Source organism: Amblyomma maculatum, chromosome 9 (assembly GCF_055883805.1).
Source record: "Amblyomma maculatum isolate TAMU_Amacu chromosome 9, ASM5588380v1, whole genome shotgun sequence".
NCBI classification, from domain to species: domain Eukaryota; kingdom Metazoa; phylum Arthropoda; class Arachnida; order Ixodida; family Ixodidae; genus Amblyomma; species Amblyomma maculatum.
In genome coordinates this window covers 49,978,661-50,001,193 of record NC_139352.1, presented here as the reverse complement: position 1 = coordinate 50,001,193, position 22,533 = coordinate 49,978,661, and the positions used below count along the sequence as shown (strand labels likewise).

The window sequence follows — 22,533 nt, the reverse complement described above, 5'->3', positions numbered from 1 at the left end:
TTTTCACTTCCACCATAATCTCTTGACCTACTATTTCGGTCATTGTTCTATTCCTGTAAGGGTACAACGAAATAGCGTTAAATGGCTCGTGTCTGCAGCCCCACTTGCAGATCCTCATTCTCGTACGTGCACTTTGCAATTTGCTTGATTGCTAATTCCTTGATTTGTTCCCTTATTAATTATAAGTCAAGCTACCCCCACCTGTGTCAGCTACGTAATACCACCTGATGCAGATGTAAACCCCAGTTGTAACCAATCGGTATTAAGCCTGCATGGCCTAGTGGTGGCATATCTGACTCTGATCCAAGCATTTCGGAGGGTTTCATTGCAATCTTTCCCTCCAATCTCAAATGAGCTACCGGAGTTGGCAGCTCCTGCAGACTCTGCCATGTCGTAAAGCTTCACGACATCTCGCAGCCCATCAACTCGGTGCCCTACCATGCCACCTGCAAACTGCCACCTGCCAGGGACATTCTTTTGAATTTGGAACGGAAGCTCTACTTTTTTCATGCAGGGCCCAATGTCGTCATTCCACACCAGCGATCTTGAAAGCGCCATTTGTCCATCGTGACAGAGCAATCATATGTTTAACGCAGTTTGAACAAATTGTGTGGAATTTCAGAGTGGAATTTTGCACTAGTGATGCAAATACTACATGGATGGATGGATGGATGTTGCACTTTTTCTTTGTGTGGTACTTGTTGAGTATAAGTAAGCAAGATAACTACTTAAACATTGAACAAACACTGCCTGTTTCATCTCTGCACTCAAAACAGAACGTAGTTCATTGAAGGGACTTATTATTCGGGTTTGCCTCCTAAACTGGCAAATGAGGCGGTGATTCCAATGTGTTTTTGCTTACCAGACACCCTAATGAATGAATGAAGAGAAAAAAAAAAAGCCACTTGCTGCTTGGATTTTATTTGTAAAAACAGCTGAATTTAACTTCTGAGAATGCGCAGCCTTGCAACCACAAGTAGCATCAGGTTACATGAACAGACTTCAACAAATGTCAACTTATCTGTCGAACTGTTGTGGTGTATCCACTAAGACTTAAAAACATTCAGCTTCTTTATTTTGTTATAAAAGCTCTCCATGCATTCTCGCAGACATGCTATGCACATGAGTGCATGTTGTTAGTACCATTTATTAGACCGCAAAGAACTAGCTGCTGTCCGAGAACCTGGGAAACCCGCTACTGCTTGTTTCTGTACATTAACAATACAAATGAAAGCACTTTTTTATTCTTTTTGTGCTGACATGAGCTCTGAAGTTAACATTGCCACTTCAAATAGCACTTAGGAGTATTCACACAGCCTTTCCGCTGCCGTCATGAGATTGCGGCCGGCCTGTTTTGGTTCACATTAAGGGTGCCGTGCCTTAGTAGTGGATAACGGTGTTCCATAATAACAGCGCAGAAAAAAAAGTTAGCATGATATTCTGGAATGCAGTACATATTGAAAGCACTGCCTTTGCCCTTCAGCTGGCAGATGTATTCAGCAGTGTAAAGCAACGCGTTAACAAGACACTTCTTCACATCTTTGCATTTCTAGCAAGCATGCGAGTTGGTAGCGAGTGTTCAGATTAACAGAAACAAAAAACAGCTCTAACACCGTGCCGCCACTTCCTGGCGTGCACTACAAGTCTTAACGAGAACGGCTTGGTGTGGTCAGTTGATGAACAGCTCCTCCGATTTGATGCCTCCCGTTGATAGTGTCTGAGTGCTTGAGCTGACGAGTGTGGGGGGGGTCATGCCGTCCAAGCTGGTCAGCGAAGACGTCCAAGGATCTTCGGTGGTCTGAACGCCGATGTCATGCAGGACGATTCGCGTCCTCTCTCGCTCGGCGGTAATTTCGGCCGCCACCATCTTTGCCAGACGTAGGAGCACGTCGTCCTGAAAGTGTTTCAAGTATCATATACTGCCATACATGACTCATCTCCAAATAAACTCAACACCCCCGTAAACATGAAGCCTTTGGTAGAAAAAGAAAATCGAAATGTCTTTCCTCCAAATGTCTTGGTCACATGTCATGACGAGACTGCAACACGGGCAAGGGAGGGAAAGCGGATTTCAAAGGCAATGAAATGATACGTCCTGACTAAATAGCCTGGTTCTATCCTTTTGGGCCATGGCATGCTCTGGAGATAACCGGAAACGCTCTCGTACTTCTACCACTCGTATGGAAAAAAAACTGTCACCGCAGGTGAACCAGGTAAATTCTCGCTAGTCCAACCAACTGGCACGTACGAATTAATTTTCTCAGTTTCAAAAGAAGCTTTGTGCATTCTGGCAGGACAGGGTGCCAGTACGGTTTGCACATCATACTGGCCACTGCTCAACAAATACTAGCCTAGACGCCAGTATACTTGCTTCAGTGTTAAAAGGTTGACTTAGACGTGGCAATATACAACAGTCCGCAAGTTTGCAGAGACAAATTACAGCTCAAAAGAAGTCCCTCCGACAAATAGAATTTTCCGAGCTATCCAGAACTGCCAGTGGAAGACACTGGACTGTGAACAGCCATGTCTTGGAATGACGTGAAAATTCTGTACAGTGCACACCCTTGGCTCTACTGGTTACTGCTTACCCTGTCCATACGTCAACTCTGCATGCCTCCCTAGTGTGATTATGTGGAACTTTCAGCTTTGTGTGCCTGCTGGCAGAAATTACACCGATCATCACTGCAGCAGCAAATTTGTAACCGGCCTAAAATTTGACTGTTCTCACAGCTGTCAAATTGCTCGCACTAAATGTTCCAAGCACAGTAAAGTCAACATAGCAAACTTAGCATGAAGTAAGACTAACCGGCCAAGAAGACGCACACAGGAAAAATCGACACAGAAAGAAAGAGGCTGGACTACCAACTGAACTTATTAGCAAGAACGGGGCTCAAATATATAGAGGCGCTCAGTCACATGACCTTTCCACAATCGCCATCACATCCTTCCGTCGTGGTACCACAATTCACTTTCATCGTAACTCCTTTATCGTACCTACGCTTACCCAGTAATCACTACATACATATAAAACTATAAAACAACACTATCTATGCAAAGCTGCGTCAGAAGGAACTAAAGTCATACACAATACAAACATTCACATACAAACATTACAAACATTTTTGCGCGCGGGTATTAAACCATGAATCAACGTCATAACGGGCACACACATATCTAACAAGGCCTGGTGATTACAAAACAGATTGAATGAACCTGATTTCCTTACTTCGTAAGGCAACAGAACAATCACTACAGCATGCATCTCCTTTCTGTGTTATCATAAATTCTTCAAGAACTTCACGCGCTATTTTGTCGCGACTTCTGCCGAGAATCTTAATGCCGTCAAGCACCGGCTCACATCTGCACTCTTTACAGTGAAGGGGCAAATTAGACCCGGTTCCATTCCTTAGGGAATTCGAGTGCTCCAGTGCTCTGTCGTTAATACAACGACCCGTCTGGCCTATATAGACCTTGCCGCAGGTCAGTGGTACTTCATACACCACACCGACCGCACATTCCACAAAGGGTTGGCCATGCCTCTTTTCGCACTGGGGCTTCTTTTTCCGCCCGATGCGTGCACACAAACCGCTCAGCTTTCTCGGGGCTGAGAATACGACAGGCACATCATACCTGGCTGCAACCTTTTTCAGGTTGTGGGCGACACGGTGCGTATAAGGGACCACCTGTGGTCTCCCTTTTCAAGGCTTAGCGGTGGAGCTTTTCTTGCCTTTCATTTTTTGTAACAGGGTCTCTGCTACTGCAGACACAACAGAGCACGGGAAGCCTGCCTTTTGAAGTCTGTTAATCTGATTATTAAAACTTACTTCCATCATGTGAGCGCAGGACTTGATCAGCGCCGATTCCAAGCAAAGAGAAGCGATCGCCCTTTTTACTGTCTTAGAATGTGATGAAGCGTAAGGCAGCAATTCTTTCTTAGCTCTGGGGAAATACATTCAACAGGCACGTCCTTTTGAAAAGCTGATGTTAATATCTAAAAATTGCAGGCAATTGTTTTCCGGTATCTCATGGGTGAAAGTAAGGCCTATTCCTTGTTGTCCAAACAGGCTTAAGATTCCTTCTACCCTACTGGCATGCGTCAAGTTACGGTTAGTCTTTAAAATCACCAGAAAGTCATCAACATACCTAAAAATTCGCAGGACAGAGCCGTTGTCAATAGAATGTGCTAAGGCACGGTCAATAGAAGACAAAAATATATTACATAGCACTGGGGCGACACAGGAACCTATGCAAATTCCCCTTTTTTGAATAAAAATCTTTGTTCCAAGATACACAAAGGTGGAGCCAAGGTAAAACTCTAAAAGTGACAGAAAACTTTCCACACTAATACCTGATGAATTCTGAAAGGCTGTAACCCCATTAAAATCAATACACTAGGCCGTACGTGAGTGTATTGATCAGGTTCATTCAATCTGTTTTGTAATCACCAGGCCTTGTTAGATATGTGTGTGCCCGTTACCATGGCGTTGATTCATGGTTTAATACCCACGCGCAAAAATGTTTGTAATGTTTGTATTGTGTATGACTTTAGTTCCTTCTGACGCAGCTTTGCATAGATAGTGTTGTTTTATAGTTTTATATGTATGTAGTGATTACTGGGTAAGCGTAGGTACGATAAAGGAGTTACGATGAAAGTGAATTGTGGTACCACGACGGAAGGATGTGATGGCGATTGTGGAAAGGTCATGTGACTGAGCGCCTCTATATATTTGAGCCCCGTTCTTGCTAATAAGTTCAGTTGGTAGTCCAGCCTCTTTCTTGCTGTGTCGATTTTTCCTGTGTGCGTCTTCTTGGCCGGTTAGTCTTACTTCATGCAATGCACCAACTAGCCCAACAACGTGTTTTACTGAGCACACTTAGCTCTGCCAAATATGAAAGTGACCGCTAAGTTTTCTTGCAGTGCACATGCCAAGCCTCTTACCTACAGAGCTTGGAACCGCACAGATGCACTCTAAGCAGATGAGTAGTATTTTCTTTTTTTTAAATCCTCGTACATCTATGCCTTCCCCTCTGTACAAACTTTTCTCAACGCTACTGCTGCACTACAGTACAAGAATTGTGTCAAACAGCAGAGCACCTAGATGCTTTCGGTGGTTAAAATACATTAGGTGTCTCCGTTTCGTGCTGCCATATGACAAGGATTGCAAATGGGAGTGATTACTAATGAAAAATTTGGGACAACACCCACAATGGTAGTGAAAATGAGAACAAATATAGTAAGCTCTCCTTAATTCGTACTACAAGGACCAGAACAAAAATTTCGAATTATCGAATGGGCTCGAAAAAACCTGTCGAAATCCCTCTGCATCACAGTAATTTTATCTAGTGAGCATCTGTATGATGCTTGTCTTCATTTGAGATAAACCCCAGGCGAGAATGATAGCTTTTTTTTTCCGGTTACTTTACGCACATTGTCGGGAATGCTGAAACATTACTTCAAATCCGTAAAGACCTCTGCTAGCCTTTTCTCCGTGGTGCCACTTGAAATACTCCTTCAAATTTTAAGGGTGCTTCACCGTACAATCAACACGGTGGAGCATCGCGGTGAAGTGGATAGTGTCCGAAACGGCGCGACTAGCCGATGCAAGCGGCCGATTGCAGTCGCGGGATGACGTGAAATTAAGCTAAACAGAAACTATGAGTTCTACAATGAGGAACCTACTACTGTTTTCACGTCTCGCACGTGCGCATGAAGGCCGCGGGCGGGCACCAATGTTTCATGAAAATGAGGTTCGGTAAGGTCTATTCGGTGATCGCTCGCTGCACGCGTACACGGCCAATCGCCCGTCCGAGTGAGGCCTGCCCATGTCCAAATTAACGAGCATCCGACGCCACAGACTTACATGGGAGTCGGCCGGGAGCATTGTTTTCGAATTTCCGAATTAACGAGGGGTCGTTTTAACAAGACTTTGCTGTACTTAATATATGCCCAACAAGTTTAAATTATAATGTTAAGAATAGTGAAGTGAGATTCTGAGATTTCATTTCAGAAAACATATCGGGTAACTAACATCAAAAACAGAAGCAGGTATATTCAGTACTGCATTCTTCATTCTTTTTGAGCTCTCTGCAGCCGCACACGCGGGAAAAGTTTGCCTACAAAAACAACGCCTGCAATTATATGCACATACAACGTTTGCAGTGAATGACACCACATCCCATTCTTTAAAGCTCAGCCTGCCTGAAAGTGTAGTTAACGGTGAGTCAGTTCAGAGGAGCGACGATGAGAGCATAACACAGAAAAAGAGTTGTAGCATTTGTTTTCAGTTCCCTAATGTCAGGGGCAAAAATAACGAAATCTGTTGTTAAGGAGAAATGCCAGCACCACATTAGGCTACATCAGCATGGTATCCATCCATTTCCATTTATGTGACTTTAATGTGCAGATCACTATGCATAGCTCATAGGCTCATAGACTAGCTGACATGTACACACCAAGCTGGTACAGTGGTTAGGGTGCTCGACTACTGTGACCAAGGATGCGGGATCGAATCCCAGCCTCGGTGGCCGCTTTTCGATGGAGGCAAAAAGCAAGGCGCCTGTGTGCTGTGTGATGTCACTGCACGTTAAAGAACCCCAGGCGGTCGAAATTTATAGAGCCCTCCACTACGGCGTCTCTCATAGCCCGAGTCGCTTTGGGACGTTAACCCCACAAACCACAAACACTAGTCGACATGTCTGCAATGAAACATGTAAACTACATCAAATTCCAGACAGCTCATACACCTGCACACTTACATTTCAAAAGCTCGGTCAGTGTCATCTACGCAGGGCTTTGCTTCTCCAGCAAAAGAAATCCCCCTCCTTCTTTTTTTTTTTGCGTGTCAGGCCCAACGCTTGCCCTGCTTACTAATACTCACGAATATTTGACACCATAATGTGCATTTCTTTTTTTGCAGCAAAAATGATATTCAACTGTAACAGCTGGCATTGCTAAAGCTACCAGTGTTGTGAACAATGTCATACCGCGAATATGTGTCACACTTATTCTGTGGACGCTTGAACCATGGAAGGAAGGTGGGAGTGGGAGAGAAAGTGGAAAGAGAGAAAGGGGTGCTGTAGTAGAGGGCTCTGGAGTAATTTCGACCACCTTGCAAGTTTTAACATGCACCAACAATGCACAGCATATGAACACCTCTTCGTTTCTCCTCCACCAAAACGCAGCTGGCAGCAGCTGCGTTTCGGTGGAGGCGAAATGAAGAGGCGCTCGTGTGACCGGATGTCTGAATTATGTAACCAAAGTTTTAAAATACACGGTGTGCCTAAGGCCAGAGAAACCAACTGAGAGCGGCTGAGAGTCACCTACTCCAGTCTGCAGTATTCTTTTTCGTTAGTCAAAGTTAGTTATTAGCAAATGCCAATTAATCTAACATTAAGTTATGGCTTGAATGAAGTGTCAATGCAAATGTTGTAGGTTATCTCAAAAGCAGTCAGCATGCATTGTTCCCATCAAGTTACGATTTATGTAGCTTTATACATTGGCCTTTAGGGTCTTTAGGCGAGAGGGTGAGATGGAACCAGCTCGCATAGGTCTTTAGGTGGGAGGGTGAGTAAGGTAAGCTCTCTCATAACCAGCTGCTATCTTAAATCACTCGCCAGTCTGCACACAAAGTTTTATCAAAATGAGCATGTTGAAGAAAAGCCGATTTTGCTATCTGAAGCGTGTCTTAAGAGACTTCACTGTCATGTAGAAGCTTTTTTTCTATGGCATGTGCTATTGTTCACGGACAGTAAATAAAATACTTTCCATAAATGCTAGCTTGATAGAAGCAACACGCCTAGCTGCTTCTTTGAGACAATCTGCAAGTTTAGCAGTGACACTCTGTTTCTCAAGGCAATAACCGAGTCAATTTAGTCTGCTAATAAATAACTGCAGCAAATGAAAAAAAAAATACAGAAAGCCAAGCGATTCTCAACAGCCCTCACCAGGCTTCACTATGCTAGGGCACACCGTCTTTCTTAAAACTTTGGTTGCATTTTAGCTGGGACACCTGGGACCTTATTCCGAGTCTGCATCGTTTTCTGAAGTGTAACTCTCGCCTTCACTTCGAGTCCCCTAACTGGTGGAAACACTGGAATCGGATGTCGGTTCAATTGCCGCCACTTTTAGACTCGATATTTCCAACAATCGGAAGCAGATGAGAATAGTAAAAATGACACTTCTGAAAATGACGCAAACTCATTATACAGGCCCTGGTATATCAAACCTTCCACTGACAGTGGTTCGGCACACGCTTTCAGCGGTGCTGCACTTCTGAATATGGCTCTGCCGGGCAAGGTCTGACTGTTCAGCGTGTGAAAAAATTTCAATATGTCCGGGTTCGATACGTCCGGGATCAGCTTATGAACAAGCGTTAACTCTGCACAAGAACATCATTTAAATGCTCCAACAGATCCATGCCACCAATTTCCTGCCAAGTCTGAACAATTGGACCTTGCTCTGTACAGTGTCAGTCTAACACTTTCTATTTACCCTACTTGTCTCAAAAGCTCCGACGTCAATCCTTGCTGCATTTGCACCAGATGCTGCAGGCATCCTTCTCGCATTGCCTTCAGTACACGTCATTAGCCTAGACTTGCAAAGCATTGCAGTGTCAAGCATAATAACCTTGCGACTAAGTCTGAGTCACTTCACCTGTCAAACACACGGTGTCTCAAAACGGGATCCCTTTAAATCAAACTCTGCACAATCCAGGAAACTTATCATTATCATCGAGTTCAAATCATCACATTGATAGAATGTGGGCCCTAATAGTAAGGCAGTCGCCCTGACCACTTAAATGCATTATAAAGACAAGTTGTCCCGGCAATGGCGGCGGCACAATAGCTAACGACTTGCCTTCGCAAACAATGAAGCAAAGAAATGCTTTCACAGTGAACAGGATCTGGCACAACAGTGGTAATCTTTGCTTTGACGAGTGAGGTGATAAAAGAGCACTTCAAAACTGACACTTAATAATTGTCAAGATAGGTATGATGAATAACATTTGAAACATGTGACAAATATATGCTCTTCCTTAGCTGAAAACAATGTAGACAAGTAAGACAAAAGATACTCACACTTGCTTCCGCTGTAAGAATTGAAGCCGCTGTCATGCTGCCTGAAATTAAATAAGAACAAATTCAAGCGTGTAAGGACCTTCAATTTGATAAGAACAAAAATAAATATACAACTCTACAACACTTTAAATGAGAAACACATGCTGGAGGTGATTGCAATGCTTCCAGGACAAGGCAGATGAAGCAAATAAATGTATGTGTAAACGTTATAACACCTAATTGAGTAACAAAATGAGAAAAGATAGCACATCATAAGTGAGCAGTTAAGGAACCTGTATTCCTTACATCACATGTTCATCATCCTCTTTACATTAGGGAAAAGGCTTGCATGGAGTTTCAAGTCAAAGTTATGAAAACGAAACAAATTATGTGCAGAAAATAAAACATTTCTAACCCATGACCTAGGCGGTTCCATCCGCTTCATACGTGTCACTGAGTATTGGCCTCCCCTAGTTTTTCTGCCTTCTTGTACACCTTGGAATAGGTAAGTCTAAACTGAGATACGGCAGGAACTAACTTGTATAGGCAAAGGAAAGAAGATGATACAGCACGAAAATATTGCATAAATGAGGGAAAGAAGAAAAAACACTATGCAGAAATTTTAAACCACGAAAGTGTGTTGAGTATTGGCCTCCCCTAGTTTTTCTGCCTTCTTGTACACCTTAGAATAGGTAAGTCTAAATTGAGATACGGTAGGAACTGCAAAGGAAAGAAGATGATACAGCACGAAAATATTGCATAAATGAGGGAAAGAAGAAAAAACACTATGCAGAAAAGCATCCAAACATGTGAGAGTTAAAATTCAAAGCTCTTGTGCGGCTGGTGCTCCATTGGTATGAATATGAGACAGGCATGCAGCTTATGATGTATAACGGGTTAAAAATGGTGCCTCAAAATGTATACACATATAAAAGAGTATGCTGGGTATGCTCAAACATATGTGAATACAACAAAGAAAATAGCTTTCTAGCAAAAGTATTAATGATTCTTTTCTACACTGAATTCAATAAGAAACCAATCAGATTGTCTTACATTGTTCGCCTTTTCCTAGAATTAGTCCTATGCGAGTTTGTTTTAATAACAGCAGGACACAGCTCAAATCTGCAGCGACTGCCACGAAGAATTCCTCTAGGACAAAAAGCAGCCTGTTGATAAAGCCTTTCACGTTGCCTAGACCAAGTGCCGATCCCCAGATAAAATTCTGTGCTCGAAAATTTCGACGTGGTAGCGATCGGCTGACAGAGTAATACAGGATGCCGTGGACTTCACTGTCACCGGCTGCTGCTTTTACAACTTGTATCTAACTATACAGGCACTCCCAAGTTGCCACAACGTGATGACAATGACGAATATACGGTGTGCCTAGAGTTCACTCTCACTAGCAGTTTCATGAAAACCAACCACACTGTTGAGATAACATAAGCCAAAGATGTGAACCACTTCCCTACTTATTCACAACCGTACTGCCTGATGCTTTCACTGCTTTCAAAGATAACCGAATATGTGGACTGGCAACAGCAGCCACCCTCATGTTACGCACCGCAGGCTTCTTTCGGTGGCCGGGGACCACGCAAGGAACGTGCAGGACTTGACAATGTTGACGGTAGCCCGTCCACAGGAATGCTCGTCACTGACACGGAGCTGCTTTGTCTGCTGGGTAGAACATCCTCAGAGAGTGCCAGGTCAGAAGCTGCTTGGGATGGCGTACGAGAAGCCTCGTCTGCTCGTTCACTGCTCGAGGAATAAAGAACAAGCGCAGAGGTGACCTCAACATCAGAAACTCTGTGGTAAAATCTAGAAAAATTACATGTATTTCAAGCAAGAACAGCTTAAGATGTGCCAATTGCTGCATTACCTGTAGAAGCAGATTAACATGTTCCTCCTGCACTATTTTGCTTGCACAATACACCAAGTGATTGTGGCTTTTTGCGAGTATGTAGCCCGATTCCATGAAACATGCTACTTTCATAATGCAATTTTACCAGGGAAAGAATGACGACAATGTCTACTACTGAAGGATAAAACACTTGCCAGATAATCCTTTATGCCTAGGAGAGCGGAAAGTTGGGCTAGTTGGTTGACACGCATACTGACATGCATCCTCTCTTGTCTTAGTGTCCATGCGCAAACTTTTCAGTATGAATCCTTTATGCCCTGAGGCAACAAACAACATTATCAAAAAAAAGAATATGGAGAGGATGCAACTTGGCATTGTGAAAACAAGAGATGCTTCGCTCACTGGGATAAAACTTGCATTGCTTTGGTCTCACAGTTCTTGTGTAGATATATTCCGGACAACACAGCCAGAAAATGATGGCAGGCCATTCAATACTGTTGCACAGTGTGCCTGCCAACACAGCCTTTTTTACAGTGCAAATACAAAAAAACCCAATAATCCCAAATGGTAAAACATTAAGAAACATGCTAGCACAACAAAGCAGTATATTTAGCAATAATTCTCAAAATGACATAGCAGTAACTCATTAATTTCAGCTTTTGGTCTATTTGACTTGATGCTTTGGTCCTATCAGCATCTCTCTCTCTCTCTCTCTCTCTATATATATATATATATATATATATATATATATATATATATATATATATATATAGACAAAGCTACTGGTCCTTTTTAAGTAGGAATTATCAGTTGACTGCACTCTTTCATTTGCAAGAAGAAAGTGGGAAGATGTGAATTGTTGCACAAGATCAAGCAGACCACTGCATAAACTTCGTGAATGAAAATAGGAAAGGAAAAATAACCTCCATACACAGCTTGCACCAACATCACAGCAAATGCCACACTAGTGAACTTGGAGAACTGTAAGAAGGTGTGCACTTGTATATAAGCTCATCAATACCCATTAAGGCCTGTACTGCCAAAGATTTTCATATCTACAGCGCGATAAACGGGACAAGACAACACAATAACGACAAACACAGCGCTGTGTTTGTCGTTATTGTGTTCTCTTGTCCCGTTTATCGCGCTGTAGATATGGAACATCGTCACCAACTCGCCCAACAACTGACCTTGTCGCCAAAGATTTGCGTGGTTTACCATCATGGTGCTCTGTGACATCAAGTGCAAGCAATCTATATAAAATATTCAAACATTTTGCGGATAACTGATGTAGATGCGAAACAAGTTGATCACACGAATAGTACCTCGAATTATCATGCAACCTGACCATGTTCTGCCACTTCAAAACGATCCACCTGTTATGCCTGGTGTCTAGCTTTCCTGCAGTTGCACTGAATGAGCAGAAGCAGCTTCGATGTCATGTGTGTTTGCTTGAACGAGGGGAACACCCGCCTTTGCCAATGGCCTTTACCTCACTTGGCCACACACACTCTATCAAGCAGACGTCATGTTAGGGTACATAGACGCATTAACTCCTCAAAGTTTAATTTGTACAACATCTAACTTAAGGCGAAACGGTTTAGGCATGCTTTAGTAACCTTAAGCTACAACCTAAGATTAGTAAAACATGCAACGAATAACTAAGAATGCATTACTAAGGCCCGACAATGTACTGCAGGTCTCTAAAGGCCTCATACATTCCGGCCTCTGACCTACGAAATATAGCCACACAATTGTGAGCTTATTTGTGGCTGATTAACTGCATTAAAAACTTCTATGTCTCGGTTTTCGTACCTGGCAACAAGCACATGCATTTACGAATTCAAAACCATGCTCAGTCACTTACACTTCTGTTTCAAGTTCTTCAAATGGAGTGGAAGTGCTTGCAGCATGCACTTCCATGCGGAGTCTTTGATCAAATTTTTCAGGACTCAGCTGTGGAACTCCTATTGGCTTCTTTCCTTGCCAGACAAGATCACAGTGCACAATTTCCTTTCTTGTGGCACTGACACCAACCATATAATCAAGGTTCACAGTGTCTCCTTCCTGAAGGAGCTCATTAAGATCACCTAAGAAGATGCTTCCATTCTTGTAAAAGCAGTCGCTCGTGAACTCTATCTTCCTGGAAGCTTTACGCTCTTGAACTACGCATATTCCAATGCACTCCATGCTCTTCACAATAGTAGCTTTAGCATTGGTGAATATTGAGACAGACAACTGGCTCGGTGGTGGGGACATATTTCGGACTGTGTCCGCTTCACCGAAGTCCCACCCTGGCTCCTGCTCACTGTTGGCTACTGGTTCCTCAGTGTTCACAGCTTTGTTTGTAAATTTGTTGAAAATGGCCTCACTATCACTGACATGTGGCAATCCCTCAGGCCTCTTCCCTGTCCACACTAGTGTTGCAACCCACACATCGTGTTCGGCTTCGACGGCATCAAAGCATACTTCCTGCCCATCACAGACTTCCCAGAGCAGGTTGCCCACTTGCTCTCCATCCTGATAGGTCACATCTGCTTTCGCAGAAGCTACAGATGCCTGACTGGGCCCAAACCTCACGCTTCCGTCAGTCTCTGAATCTGGGTAGAAGAAGCCTCGCTCACCGGATACTTTCCGCTTTGCTTCCCACTCATTTGAGGCACATAGGAGATCCAGTTTTCCTTGGACAGAAATATCACTGGACGCTCCCTTAACTGATGTCATGTCCCAATCAGCGTAACCCACTGGTGACTCGTCGATATCAGCGTCACAACTATCACCATCGTTAAGCTTCCCCTGGAGAAGGTCCTGGATGTCAGATTCGTCGTCGGACATGAACACCTCATTGCCACTTTCATCGTCGGAGTCGAAGGTCCCCCGCTGCCCTACGGAACGGTGGCTTAAGTAGACTGTGGTAGCCTCCCACTTTACCTTGTCCGATGGTTTCTTGCTAGGCTTGGCGTTGAAGCGCACTTTGTCCTCGACAGTGAAAACGTCTGGCAGGTTCTTGATAGACCTGCCCACCGACTTGTCCACGTTGTTGGCATGGAAGAAGGCACGCTCCCTTTGGTTGCGGCCGAACTTAATGAAGCCGTAATTTGCCTTCACCGTCTCTATGACGCCATCCTGATCGACAAGGGGCGATGTCATCGACGTCCCGCTTCCGCCACCACTGCCGCTGACGCTGAGGGAAGCTGGCGAGGAACAGGTGGAAGAAAGGAGCCCATTCTTGGCGCGCATGACGCGGCTGGCCCGGAATTTGGCCTCACAGTCCTTGGGTCCCACTTTGGCGTCCAGTATAACAACGTCGTTCACTTGCAGCCCCGACGACGGCAAGTTGCTGTGCTCGGCGTTCTCGAAGGCCTGCACGTCGAAGTACACGCTGGTCTTGATTGGGTACTTGACTGCAATGAAGCCATAGACGTTGAATATGCGGTACACGGTGCCTTTGACGTTGGTCAAGCATGTGACCTCATCGTCGTCCGTGCCGCGGTCCGAGGTAGAAGTCATGAAGCTCTCCATGCTTCCGTTGAGCGAAGAGGTCGTCCGCCGGCTCTTCGTGCGCACGTACACGTTGCTCTGGTTGCGGATGACGAACACCTTCGGGAACTGCTGCAGGAAGATCTTGAGGGACTTGACAGAGCAGCCGTACTTGGTCCTCAGGTCAGACGGCAGCTGGGACAGGTGGCCGGTCAGCTTCTGGAGCGAGATGCCCTGGTTTGACTCTACTCGCTCCCTCAGAAACTTCACCATAGCCTCACTGGAGTTGCTCCTTTGCTTAGACATGGCTTGCGCGCTGAGGCAAAGCGACAGAGCGAGGAAAGAGACAGCATGGTAGTGAGCAGACCAGAAAGATTGGGAGGGGATTGATGCAGAAAGAAACGGCGGGAAAGAGCATTACGTTAGCGAGCGTGCGCGATTAATCGTTAGGATAGCATAAACGGAGCCTTGCAATTACGCCGGTCAGATGTATGCCCGGCCCAAGGCTTTCCCAAAAGCGCAAGCGATGCGCGCATGCATTCCATGCATAAACATGAGTGTATGTAGCATGCAGCGCAGACGTTGCGACAACGGTATGTTGCCCGCGCCTCGTCGAACCTCAACGCCCCGACGTTAGGCTACGCAGAAGCACGAGCAGTGGACACGAGCAAGCCAGCCTGACAGCGCGATCCAAGCATAAGGTGTGCCTTACCCGTGCACCGATCGGCCGTCGATGGGGCGACAAGTATCATGAACCCTGTGAACCCGGGCCGGAGTAGCACGGTTAGTTTCAGATCGCGGCAGCCCGCTGCCGAGAAACCGGCCGCTTGCTTATCTCTTGTCGCAGCTCGGGCAGCCCAGCGGCTCGCTGCACTCGCTGACTGGCGGGCTCCTTGAAACGGATACAGCTGACTCAATCTACTTCCGGTTGTGGTGAGCGCTTAGTTTTGCCTGGTTGATGATGCTGATGCTGATGCGGCCATTCCCTTTTGTATCGGGGGATCACAAAGTCACAAAGTTCTGGATCAGCTAGTTGTTGCTGATGATGATCATGAGGTCATGTCCTTTGTAGCGGACGAAACATATCTCGCAACCGAAACTGTGGAGAAAGAAAAAAAATTCCTCCATGACAGGGGTCATATACAGCATATGACGAGGCGGTCCCTCGCTGCTGTCATGTCCGGCGTCAATACTATAGTGCCTAGAATATATTGGCTAGTGTGCCGACCGAGGCCTCCCGGGTGGCACCATGTGCAATGAATGCCGGCGGCCGCCGCCAGGAGCGCTGCAAACTGGGTGGGTACCAGCCGCGCTGTCTGCTGCCTACCGCGCTCTCACATCTTCGGCAAGATGGCTGCTTGCACCGCATTTCAGCTCTCATTAAGTCGCAACAGACCTCAGCTATAACTGAAGCCGCTGACTACAAGTTTCAGGGTGTGTGTTTTGTCTTGGACTGGAAGCGGCGCACGTATTTAACGCTTCTTGCTTGCGAAGGATTCTGCGAAGTTTGGGCATCTTAGTCTCGGACATCCCGTGCTCACAAAGGGAAACCCAGAATTTCTATCCTAACAACAATTAAAGCATAGGCATTTATTGATATAAAACATATTTGTAATCTCTGGAACAAAGTGAAATGCTTCATTTTTATTGACATATGGTTCTTTCTGCGCACTGTACACTTGCTGACAAATATACACGTACGCGCAGTTTTATTTATACATTGTATATGCGGAACAACACAGGACACAAAGTCACGCAACACTCCTCTTATGTATATGTAATAACAAACACAGGCACATGTGGCAGAATTGCATGAAGGAACCTTTACTTACAGTGGCTAAGGTACATCGCGGCCTGTGATTGCACATAAGGTTTTGCCAAAATCACCATCTTTTCAATAAAGAAGCTGACGAAGTTTTTTTTTTTTTTTTTTTTTTCAAATACACAATATGCACGAGACGCGGCCGGTTCATCGCGAGGAAGCTCGTTGGTAATGCCGCGCTTACGGTGAAACATGCGCCTAATATACAGGGTCTTGAATATTCGGGGGCTGGGATTTAAAAAATTTCTATGCAACATCTACTACCCCATTCGAGCTGAAATAATGTTCACAAAGTAGCAAAATATAGTCTACGTTATCTAATAAGTGATTCAACATCGGTGCTTGCCTAATTTCCGAAATCCAGAAAAAACAGCTCTCGGTGGCGTGCACAATTTTCGCAGAAGAGAGTCTAAAAGCTATTTTGACATGGAGCGTCATCTGTGGTGCAGCGAGGCAAGCGCGCTGACGGCCGGGATGGAGCTTGTCTCACTGCTCGACAGATGACGTACCATGTCAAAGCAGCGTTTCGACTCTTCTGCGAAAATTGTGCACGCCGCTGAGAACAGTTTTTCGCCGATTTCGGAAAATCTAGGCAAGTACCGATGTTGAATCACTTATCACATAACGTAGACGATATATTGCTACGTTGTGAACGTTATTTCAGCTCGAATGGGGTAGTAGATTTTGCATAGGAATTTTTCAAATCCCAGCCCCCAAATATTCAAGACCCTGTATAAATGCATCCATATGACATATGTGTAGCGCAAAAGGACAATTGAGGGACACAGAAAAGGTACACAACACAGGTGCTGTCTGTAGCGCCCGATTGTGTACACTCTTCGTGCTACACACTGCCATGGAGCACCGTTACCGACTCGCCCAGGTTTCCATCCTTGTGAATATAACTGCATGCTCTAAAAATGTTTTTCGCCAACAAAAGCAGTTGCCGTTTACCTTCCGTCATTTCTATCGATGCTTCGTTCCCATTGTACAGAATGCGTACTTACGTAGCATATCAAATAGCGCAGTAATACGTACGCTCCTTGTTCTAGCGGTATCCCCGTTTGCCAAAAAAAAACAAGTCTTCTCTGTGCACCACCGCTTTCTTTGGCATTTTTCTCTGCAGTTTAGTGAGAGGCACTGGGGAAACAACATTCGGGAACCGCGCTTCACCACTGGCGACACAGTAAAAAAAGAAGGGATACAGGCGAGCACAGAACGCGCGCACAAAACGAGAAAAAAAAAAAAAACCGATGCAATCCTCGCCGATCAGGTAGAAATGCGGAATGACTCGCATGAGCAAACACTTACACCGTAAATAAACTACTGCACCTTCGTGAAAGCAAAAGACGCGCAGAAGCAGGTTTGACACGCACGCACAACACCAACAGATTGCCGTATTCTGAAGCGAGAAAACTGCGTCGTCTGCTCAGGTGGTACCCTCCTGACAAGCAGCGCCCTCTGCCGCTAACGATTGGCGTTCATTGCAAAGAGCGCCATCCTCGCCCATAGGGAAGCGCGGGCGGTCGTCACACTAGCCAGTATATTCTAGGCACTGTATCAATACTGGCATTACTGGCTAGTGTGACGAGCGCTTGACCTTGCCCAAACTTCCCAGTGAAAGCCAATTGATAGCGGCAGAGGGCGCTGCTTGTTGGGAGGGGCCACAACATCTATCCATTCATCCATCCATCCATCCACCAGAGCAGACGACGCGGTGTTCTCGCTTCAGAAGACGGCAGTCTGTTGGTGTTGTGCGTTTGTGTTAAACGTTAAACCTGCTTCTGTGTGTCTTTTGCGTTCACCAAGATGTAGCGGTTTATTTCCGGTGTAGGTGATTACACATGCGAGTCATTCCGCACTTCTAGCTGCTCGGCGACGATTGCATCGGTTCTTCTTCGCGTTTTGTGCGTGCATTCTGTGCCCGCCTGTATCCCTTCTTTTTCACTGTGTCGCCAATGGTGAAGCGAGTGCCTGAGTGTTGTTTCCCTAGTGCCTCTCACTAAACTTAACTGAAAAATGCCAAAGAGAAAGCAGCAGTGCAAACAGAGAAGACTTGCTTTGTTGGAAAAGGGGGCTACCGCTAGAACAATTATGAGCGTACTATTTTCATGTTCACTGCACCAGATGACGCTACGTACGCATTCTGCAGGATGGAAACGAAACATCGATAGGAATGACAAAAGGTAAGCTCCAACTGCTTTAGTTCGCGAGAAACACTTTTGGAGCATGCAGTTAGTCACAGGGGTGGAATACTTGGGCGATCGAGTCGGTAACGGTGCTTCATGACATGAGTGTGCAGCGCAAAGAAAGAAGCTTGGACAAGAAAATGTACACAATCAGGCGCTACACTCCACACCTGTGTTGTGTACCTTTTCTGTGCCCCTCGTCCTTTTGCGCTATCATGTCATAGATGCAGTTATACATTGGGCGCATATATATTATGTTTCACCGTATACAAGCGGCATTACCAACGAGCTTCCCCGTGATGAACCGGCCGCGTCTCGTGCCTAATTGTGAATCTGAGAGAGAGCGAGAAAAAAAAAAAATAAACAAACTTCGTCAGCCTCTTTATTCAAGAGATGGTTACTTTGGCAAAGCCTGATGTGCAATCACAGACCGCGATGCACCTTAAACCATGCCGCGCCTGTAAGCAGACCTCGTTTGTGCTCTGCTGTTCATGCAATTCTGCCACATGCCTGGTTTGGTATTACATATACATAAAAGGAGCGTTGCGCTACTTTGCTTCCTGTGCTTTTCACACATACAATATATAAATAAAACTGCGCGCACGTGTTTACTTGTCAGCAAGTGTACAGAAAGAACCCTATGCATATATGCATGCCAATACAACTGAAGCATTTCACTTTATTCCAAAAATTACAAATATATTTTATATCCATAAAAGACCATGTTTTAATTGATGTTAGAATAGAAATTCTGTGTTTCCTTTTGTGAGCAAGCGATGTCCGAGACTAAGTTGCGCTAACTACGCAGAAGCATTTACAAACGAGAAGCGTTAAATACGTGCGCCGCTTCCAGTCCAAGACTCGCTACACAACCTGAAACTTGTAGTTATATGGCTTCAGTTATAGGTGGGGGTCTGCTGCGACTTTGGTTTGGTAAAACTTTATTTCCCACAGTAGGGGTCCTGAAGGATACTTGGCTAGGCGCCAGGTGTAGAGGGCAGCTCCCGCGTCTGCTGCGACTTAATGAGAGCTAAAATGCAGCGCGAGCAGTTATCTTGCCAAAGATATGTGACAGCGCGCAAGGCTGCGGGCAGCGCAGCTGGTACGGATGGATGGATGTATAGAATATAGGAGCGTCCCCTTTGAAACGGGATAGTAGCAGTAGCTATCATGCTCTTTTCTCCCTATATCCTAATTATTGTTTTAGCGTAGTTAACTATATCATTCTATTTATTAAATTTTTGTTTATGCATTACTAACATTATGTCACTTCTCTGCTTTTACACCACCAATCGTCCAGTCGTTTTTCGCTAGCTTCCACCGCCGGTTTATTCACCCGGCCACTGGTATCTCTAAACCAACGTTTTTGAATCTAAAAACGTTGCTCCAAACCCCAGAGCTTCAGGAACAGCGCCTGCATTAACTTCCGGATGGATACCATTACATTCGAGTATAATATTGCGATGTGGATTTAATAGTTCGTTTGAACGTCTAGCGCTGCCAGTAATTCGGGCAGAGCAGGGTCGAATTGCCAGCCGCAGGGCACAGCTTCAGCACGAGAGATGGGCGCCGGAGCCAAGCGATGGTGATGGCGATGCCGCACCATTTTCCGTTCTTTGTCTTCTTTACATTTCCCCCACGTGAAGAAGTCGCCATCCTGGCGACTCAGGGAGAAGAGACGACCAGAGGGTTGTAATATGGCTTGAGGCGGCTAACGTGGACAATCTCGCGGCCGCGACGGCGGTGGTCGGAAGAAGGGGTGACTGGCTCGATGACGTAGTTCACAGGGGATGTTCGTTCCAAGACGCGATAAGGTCCGTGGTATTTGGTGTCTAGTTTGTTGGTGGCAGGAACGCATAGCCAAACGAAGCTGTCGGCCTGGAACGTGGGAGCAGGAGTATCGGTATCATGCTGATCTTTGCGATAGCCTTGAGTGTTGGAGGTAAACGTGCGAGCTAGCTGACGGCATTCCTCGGCCTTCTGTACAATGTCTGACAAAGCACTGTACTCAGAGGCATCTGGATGGTATGGCAAAATTGTGTCCAGAGTACATGATGGTTCACGGCCGTATAAGAGGAAGAAGGGCGAAAAACCAGTTGTTGCTTGGGTGGCAGTGTTGTACGCGAACGTTACGAATGGCAGTACTTGGTCCCAGTTCGAGCTTCCAGATTCAGATGTAACATACATTGCGAGCATGTCCCCAAGCGTACGGTTGAAGCGCTCCGTGAGGCCATTTGTTTGCGGGTGGTACGCAGTTGTAGCTCGATGTATCGATTTACAAGACGACAGGAGCTCTTGGACTACTTCGGAAAGAAAGACACGACCTCTATCACTCAGTAGCTCGCGGTGGCGCGGCTCTAGAGCGCTGTCCACAGAATGGTCAAAAAGGTCCCGCTGTAGCGGATCGGAAGCCACACGAGTTGGGGTCAAGGCGTCAACTTGGCAAACAGGGAATGACACATCATCAAAGGCGAACAGAAGGTCCACGGGCTCGATGCGGCCAAGGCACTCCCCTTCGATCAACATAGCGGGAGACGCAAGAGGATTGGCTACCAGAAGTGTGCTAGCGCCGTTGTTCATGTCAAGGACGGCAAACGGCAGCGGTAAGTGGCGGCGGCGGCAGACAACGTCAGAGGGCACAAAGAGGACTGTCGCGGCGGTGGTAAAAGAGGCAGTGAGGGGAACGAGAACAGCGCTTCCGGGTGGGATGGTTGTATCATGAGCTACGAGGAGTTTGGTCGCAAAACGAGGACACGGCTCGTGGAACAGGGCATCAGACGGTGCATCACTCGATTCAATGAGCTCTACTTGAGGACTGGCGCAGTCAATGATAGCATGATGCTGGGACAGGAAATCCCAGCCGAGAATGACGTCATGAGAACATGTGGGGAGAACGACGAATTCGATGATGTACAAGGCTGCAGCAATGACGACGCGAGCAGTGCAGATAGCTGTCGGCTGTATACTGTGAGCGGATGCGGTACGAAGCGATAGTCCCTCGAGAGGCGTAGTCACTTTTCGGAGGGAGCGGCAGAGTTTTTGGCTGATAACTGATACAGCGGCACCGGTGTCGACGAGCGCAAGAGTATGAACACCTTCAACGATGACAGCAGTAACATTCGCGGGATTAAGACGAGGACTTTGAAATTCTGCCGAATACGCAGTTCGTGCCTCGCGAACTGCGGCGGTTAGTTTTCCGGCTGAGTAGCGGGTCGTCGGCGCATTGGCGAAATGGAGCGGCGACGTGGTGATGGCGAACGACGAGGCAGGAAGTCCGGAGGGTCAGGGGATGCTGTTGGATGACCCGATGGGACGGGGAATTGGGGGGCCAAATAAGGTGGCGCAGGCCGCGCAGCAAAGGCCATATTTATTCGGCGCCGGCAGTAGCGTGTAGTGTGCCCAGGGATGCCGCAGTGGTAGCAAATAGGCCTGTTGTCTGCAGTGCGCCATGGAGATGGTGTCTGACGCAAGGGGGGAGCAAACGCTGTTGGTGCCGAACGCATAGGGGGCGAAGCATAGGCATATGCTGGCTCAGGAGGTGGACTTGAAGTAACTTCGGCATATGAGCGACGCAATACCTGGGGAGGAGCCGGCGCGAATGCTGGAGCATAGCTCAGTGGCGCAACGCCGGACGATGAAATTGTGGGCGTGGGGAACGGCATTGAGGGTGCGACCGGAGGTGATTGAGGAACAGAATTAGGGAGGACTTCAGATACATGCTGTTGGATTGCACGGCGAAGCTCCGGAACAAGGCCAGTTGGTGACGACTCCTTAACATATGGCTGCAGGGACAGTTGTCGTGCGACCTCCTGACGTACAAAAGCCTTGATGTTTTCAGAGAGGCTAGATGACTCCCTCTCCGCGGCTAGTCCAGCAAGTGATGCTTGAGGCTGGCGAATCAAAACACGCTCCTTGCGGAGTTCGTCGTAGCTTTGACATAGGTCGTAGATTTCCTTGACCGTCGTGGGGCCTTTGGCGACGAGCATGTTGAAAGCGCCGTCATCAATTCCTATGAGGACATGACGTATCTTAACGGCCTCGGTCATGGTCGGGTCAACGCGACGACACATATCAACAATGTCCTCAATGTAACTGGTGAACGTTTCACCGGGTAGCTGCAGTCGCGA

General features: G+C 46.3%; 1 protein-coding gene across 3 annotated transcripts; it reads right to left on the bottom strand.

Moving 5' to 3' along the window:
- Nucleotides 1-904: 904 nt before the first annotated feature.
- LOC146179029 (uncharacterized) lies at nucleotides 905-15,460 on the bottom strand. Of its 3 annotated transcripts, none has more exons than XM_084578743.1 (5): nucleotides 15,108-15,460; nucleotides 12,783-14,711; nucleotides 10,619-10,809; nucleotides 9,079-9,119; nucleotides 905-1,894 (listed from the first exon to the last, which is right to left on the bottom strand). In XM_084578743.1, exons 2-5 carry the CDS (start codon nucleotides 14,699-14,701, stop codon nucleotides 1,670-1,672), a joined length of 2,376 nt encoding a protein of 791 aa, XP_084434869.1. In that variant the 5' UTR covers nucleotides 14,702-14,711; nucleotides 15,108-15,460; the 3' UTR covers nucleotides 905-1,669. The 3 variants fall into 3 exon arrangements, with proteins under 3 accessions (XP_084434869.1, XP_084434870.1, XP_084434871.1); XM_084578744.1 differs by having other exon boundaries at nucleotides 12,783-14,614; nucleotides 15,108-15,454; XM_084578745.1 differs by having other exon boundaries at nucleotides 12,783-14,611; nucleotides 15,108-15,454.
- Nucleotides 15,461-22,533: the final 7,073 nt, after the last annotated feature.